The sequence below is a fragment of the Octopus bimaculoides genome, chromosome 4, assembly GCF_001194135.2.
Source record: "Octopus bimaculoides isolate UCB-OBI-ISO-001 chromosome 4, ASM119413v2, whole genome shotgun sequence".
NCBI classification, from domain to species: domain Eukaryota; kingdom Metazoa; phylum Mollusca; class Cephalopoda; order Octopoda; family Octopodidae; genus Octopus; species Octopus bimaculoides.
Genome location: NC_068984.1, coordinates 94,747,995 through 94,754,595, shown reverse-complemented (window position 1 = coordinate 94,754,595; position 6,601 = coordinate 94,747,995). Strand labels below are relative to the sequence as shown.

Genomic DNA, 6,601 nt, shown 5'->3' with positions numbered 1-6,601 from the left:
ACAGGCACATAATCTAAAATTTGTTTCAGGTGAGATGGCAGTATTTTGTGCAGAATTCTGGTTTAAAGCACGCTATAGAACCACTCATAACTTTTTATATCTTTGAGAATTTTTAAAAAGAATTTGCAAATTTGTGTTCTACATACAAGAGCTCATACAATTATGCAATAAACAAAAAAGAAAAAGAAAAAATTATGGCGTGATTTAAGGGCTGTTATTTTTAGCACATCTCAGGACCACCTCATTATTTTGTCAGTCTGATGTATTAATGTTCTACAATATCTTTCTCCCCATAGATACATTGTTGGGACTTAAGCCCAAAATTTGGACTGTCTGTATTTGAAACTGTGACTTGCACAAAAATTTTTGAAAAATTTTAAAAAAAGTATTTTTCAATACTTGTGTGTATTCCTGTGTGTAGAATAGTAACTCGCGAAATTTTTCTGTAAATTGCAAAATCTAGAAAAGTTACAAGTAGTTATATGGTGTTCTTAAAGGAGAATTCCACCAAAAATTGAAAGTCACAAATGATGAATATGTTTGAGAAAATATCAATTTTCCATTTGAAAATTATTGAATGATTTCATTGTGATTTGCAATAATTTTGTTGCTCATGTTTTCTATGGATGGTTGAACATTCTGTGAAGTATCTGTTAAATATAATTTTCATAGCTTTTAGTAAAAGTGCAATCTGACATGTGTGAGTGAGAAAAATTGAAAGCAGCAAGCACATAGACCTGGTCAGCACTGCTCTAAGAGAATATGAGGTGGTGACAGGAACAAAAATTAACGAAGAAAAGTCATTGGTCTGCAGCTCAGCACCTAGAGAGGCAGGTCCATGCCATCGTGGGATACTGGATGGAGGGACTGGTTAAAGTGTTCGAAGTATAGTTTGGTCCAGATCTCTAGGTGGAGAAAAACTAGGATGAGATGATGAGCAGGGAGTCCAATCTCACCAAGAAATGAGTCAATAGAAAGCTATCCCTGAAAGGTCAGGCAGAAGTTTCAAATATAAACATCATCTCACAGTCGTGCATTGCTCCAGTTCATGTCTGACCAAACTGGAATGCATACTTTTTCGCTTTCTGTGGAAGGGGCACTTTCCACAAATCAGGCACTCCATTTGCTGTTAACACCTGCTGAACGGAGTGCTGGGCATGAGGTAGACACAAAGTATAGACTCTGCAATGGCAAATTTGATAGCCTTGACCACATTGTTGCCGGTTACTCAGTCCTTGCCCCATAATACTCTTTCCTGATCTTCTCTTTCACTGACCCATGCTAAATCCCTTTCCCTTTGTTTACCCCCCAAGATACTTATAAAAGCATTCTTGATTCAGGTCCTTGATAGATGTATCATTATCAAGTTGGGTCAAGGTATTAGCTGTCAGTTTACCATATTTGAATGTAGCTTTTGCATAACACATCAAAAAAGTTTGACTGAGACTCCTTGGTACTCTGAGTTTCAAGCGTGTAGATAGTCTTCAGCTATTAGAGTCTGAATGAGAGTTCGATTGAAGAGAGTAAATGTTTATTACTGGATGTAATAAACACATGCACACTTGTGTGTGTGCACACATGTGCATGTGCTTGTGTGCATATGTAATTTAATAGATATATCAATTTTAAAGTAAAATTAAAATAAAATTATATCAAAATATGTAGAATAAAATATAAATTAATCAATTAATAGATATAATTGGATAATAATAGTAATAATATATTTTTTCTTGAATATTGCCTTTCAAAATTTCGTCTAATGATAAAAATATTTGTAACACATATCTTGATGATATAGAACATAAATACCATACCTGCAGTAAATTAGTCATTTCCAGCACTATCATGTGATCAAACATATTAATGTACATATGCACACAAAACATAAAAACAAAAGCAGATACACAAGCAACAGTTTTTTTAAACAAATATTAACATGCAAATAAATTTAACACATACACGCACACAAAAAATAAAAACAAAAGATATATGCATATATAATGGCTTTTTAAAAAATATCAACAAGCAAATGCACACATATATATACCAATATAGATATGTTGAGTCTGTTGATGATCACCTGATTGATTATGTGATTCCTTTGCATGTCTAATTCTCACACTGAGGAAGTATTTAACTCGCTATTTTCAAGATGCAATTTTAAATTTGTTAATTTGTAATTGAATGAGTTGAGCATGGAAACAATTGTAGGTAACAGAGAATTTTGACAATATGTTAATTAATTGAAGTTTATTAAGTTAAAACTCTCCATTTTCTCCTTATAATATATCATATTGAAATATACCCATATATATCAAAGTGTAATAATCATTGAACTCTGTAATATATTTAATTGGTGCCTATTATTAAACAATAGACACCAATACTATTAAGTAATACTGGACTCTTGAACATTTCCTTGATATATAAGATTAAACCAGTGAAGCTTGCATGTTAACATCCCCTTTTAAGAGGTATCTGTATTCTCAAAATAACGATATAGTGTGTGTATCTTTGTGTCTGTCCCCACCACCACCAACACTTGACAACTGGTGTTGCTGTGTTTGCATTTCCGTAACTTAGCAGTTTGGCAAATGAGACCAATAGAATAAGTACCAGGCTTATAAAAATAAGTACTGGGGTCAATTCAAGGTGGTGCCCTAACATGGCCACAGTCTAATGACTGAAACAAGTAAAAGATAAAAGATATTATTGAAAAGTATACATCCACTCTGTAGATACTAAATATATAGTTGGTATAACTAATAATAATAATAATAATAATAATGATTTGCCTCCTTGGCACAGCCAGAATAATCAGGAAAGTATTAGATAACTGAAAAGAATGGATAGCATGGTACTGTAGGCTGCAGGTAGCAAGCTCACTATACATGCAAGACTCCAGGAGTTCCAACAAAAACTGTGATAAAAAGAAATAATAATAATATTTATAAACTTAAGAATAAAAATTACAGTAGGAAAAAATCCAATGTTAATAAGGAAAGCATATATATAAATAACAGAAAGAATAAATCAAGGAATATTATATAGCTACCAATATTCTTTGAAAATTCTTTGTTGCACTAGATAAGTACTTCCCACCTTCAATTAAATATGGGAAATTATTTAATCACCATAGTATAAAATGTTCATATTCAACCACTAGAAATTTAACTGAGATTATAGCAGTACATAATATACAGAGAATTAGGGAATATCTCAACTCAAAACCTGTAAACAAGAGGAGAATCAGTAATGTATAGAACTAGATTTCAATTCTTTGAGTAAAAGTAATTCTGACTCTTATAATACAGTTACCACCTAGTTTTAATATTAATTATAATAATAATCTTGTCTTAACACCTAATTCTGAGACAGGACTAGAAGGAATTCTTTTAACTATGAATATCAAATCCAAGTGAATAAATGCCTGTGTAATTGTAAAAACAAAATTGTCCATAGAAATTCTACATCTCTAATTGTCATAATGTAGAATCCTTGTTTATTTTTATTCTTTTGTTATCTACTAACATCAACTGAAACAATTGCCAGCTTTGTAACGGGAATTCTACAATTAGAGATGTGATCTTCTCTATCTGTATTTTTGTTATCTAATACTCTGAATTTCTCAAAATTCTTTTAAATGATATTTGGATCTACTTGTCAAATATGGATGTGTATTTGACTTGGAGTCTGATTGATTGATGTAGTTAACCAAATTAATTTAAAACCGAGTGCTTTATTGATATCTGCCTAGATTTCTTAATCCTTCTTTTCTTATGTATGTATGTATGCATATACATACATATGTATGTATGCATGCATGCACATATGTATGTTTGTGCACTAATTGGCACAGCCAGTAAATCGTTGAATAGATTGCTTTGTAATGGTTCTGGCTATTTGCACATTCATTTCAAATCCTACAGCAGTCAACTATGTCATTCATCCTTTCAGGACTTGATAAAATTCACAGGAACATTACCCATGTTGATCTGTGTTGATCTCTTAGAGAGATTTTAGAACTAGCATTTCTGTTTGGATGCAAAATCAGCAACTGTGTGTTTGCTTGAAATACATATATTGTGTACAGAGCTGAGCTGCTATCATCTCTAGCAGAAGAAGTGTCCAGAACTGAGGAATGGCAGAAATAGCCCAAAACCAGGACTGGTCTACTGGTCCCGTTGACAGAAGATGGTAAGGGTTCGTTCCCCTGCTCGCAATTTTATTGGATGCAGCTGTGCATCGTTAACCAGCTATGTGACTGCACATATATCTTTTATAAAGTATATATATGTTGAAGCAGCACCAGCAGCTGAGAACTTACCTTAGCAAACATCCCTAACCATATAAGAAGCACAACCACACACACATACACACTTTCACACAAACAAAAGCTTTTTTGAAAATATATCTGGGTTCATTCTATATAAAACAGCCTTAAAATTGTTAAAATGAAATATGCTTAGCAATCAGAACTTTAAAGAAAACATGAAATTTGACTGAAATTAGAAAATAGAACAGAAAACTCATTCAATCAATAGCAACATTCATCATTATTTAATATCTGTTTTTCCATGCTGGGATGGAAAGTTAAGTAGAAGTATTCTACTTGCAAATTTTGAAGAGAAACCTTAGTTGAAAGTGACTGAACAATAATTTTATAGCTTTTGAATAAAATAGTTAACCTGATAACATTTATATTCACACTCTTTATTTGAATAGCATTTTACATAACATATGATAGCTTGTGAAGAAGAGATGTTTGATTACAAAATTGTAAATAGTTTATGGATAAGATAAAACATTTATAACAAAATATAATGGAAAATGATACCATACAAGTCAGGAAAAATATTAAGGAAAAGAGGAGGACAATTATATATTCAAGCAAAACTTCCTTATTGGATTAGATTGAAATAACATGAAAATTTGAGAGAGAGTTGGTGACTATGTTGTAAAAAGTAGTATTTACTTAGTTGCTTTAGATAAGATTTTTGGAGAAAAACACATGGACAAGTGAGAGAATATAAATAGTTTGAAACTTGTCTCCAAAAACAAAATATGTACACAAACAGTTTGAAGAGTAGACGAGATGTTTCAGAATCAATGCAAACAAAGTCTGTATACAAGTTTCTCAAAGAAGTTTATCTAGGAACCTGCAGTAGTTTCTGAAGAAATATTCCAAGCAACAAAGAATTCTAATGAAAAGCATGGGGTTTGTTGTTTTTCAAATTTTAGCTCATAAAGAGATGGGTAGAAATAACATCAATAGAAATGATTAAGCAGAAGAAGAGTGTAATTAAAAAATATTTTCAAACAACAAATTTCATCGGTTTTACATTATATTTTCTTGCTGCAGGAACTTTTGAAGTTTTTTTTTTTTGAGATATTTAGTAATTAATACCCATAAGCAGCACTTATTAGCTCACTGCCATCTGTCTGCAGTATTTCAGTTGCCATATTTTACCAGCATACTGATCAAACTTCTCTTCTCCCAGTAATTCTTCTAAGCGGGGCTGGAAAAAAATAAAATAACTACTAGAATTATTGAAATGAACTGTATCTGAATAAAATAGAATGGCAGAAGTAAGTCAAAAAATGAATAAACATTAGATTTCATAAAATAAACTAATAAGTATATCTCTACAATAATCAAGCTACCAATAAAAGAGTGAATACTCCAAACCCTTAACAGCAACAACTGCCATTGCCACCACTTCTCTCACCATCACCATCACATTACATTCACTCTCATGCTAGCATGGGTTGGATTGGTTGTTACTGTTTCTCCTGGAGTCAGATGACTACTTCTTGTATGTTTCATTTTGGGGCTTCACTTGTACAATTAAATGCCAGAAAAGTGTACTTTACAGAGTGTACTGAGTGCATTTTATGATATCAGCAATAAAGAGGCTGTCATGTTTTTAACAAGACTGAAGAGTCTTCTCAAATTCCACAGGTATACTGTTTATTAATATGATTAAAATAAGAATAATTAAGATAGCAGGCATTTTTTATTAATGTGATCTCTGTTGCTAATAAAACAGGTCATAAATCTCATTACTGCATTACTTCCATTTAGTTACTACTTTTGGTGAAAATCCTTTCAGAACAATATGGGAAAAAGTAAAAAGCAATAAAAAAATAACTTGTCTTCATTCTACATACTGGATTGTAACCATATTTCACACAAGTGTTGCTTTTCAAAAATCTTTATACAATCTGGGCACAGGAGTGGCTGTGTGGTAAGTAGCTTGCTTACCTCACTTGCACTCAGCTTGCGTTCCACAGACTTCCATCTTTTCGCAAACATATCCCGTGAGAGGCACTTCCTCTCCAGCCTGATCTTACTACTTAGGTGGTAACTGAAAAGAGCACTTTGCCGAGTTGTTCAGGAGGGGCGGGACGCTTGATCATGGTGAGGCCCTCAGGGACTTCCTGTCTGGCGGCCTGCGTCTCTTGGCAATGAAGGCCGAGTGCTGTGAAGGGCCAATCACAGCCGAGGAGGTGATCGAGGTGCTGGGCGAATGCCCCGGAGACAAGTCGCCGGGTCTCGATGGTCTGCCCTATGAATTTTATAAAAGTATGCCAGACTTGT

The 6,601-nt window shown here is 33.0% G+C and overlaps 1 protein-coding gene across 5 annotated transcripts in view; it reads right to left on the bottom strand.

The window, feature by feature from the left end:
* Window positions 1–4,692: 4,692 nt before the first annotated feature.
* The window catches only part of LOC106872580 (serine/threonine-protein kinase Nek4), a 216,828-nt gene continuing 214,919 nt past the window's right edge, over window positions 4,693–6,601 (bottom strand). For all 5 annotated transcript variants that reach the window (XM_052967279.1, XM_052967280.1, XM_052967278.1 and 2 more), the window contains one exon: window positions 4,693–5,519. In XM_052967279.1, coding sequence (XP_052823239.1) covers window positions 5,424–5,519 — 96 coding nt within the window. In that variant the 3' untranslated portion in view covers window positions 4,693–5,423. The remainder of the gene's footprint in view (window positions 5,520–6,601) is intronic.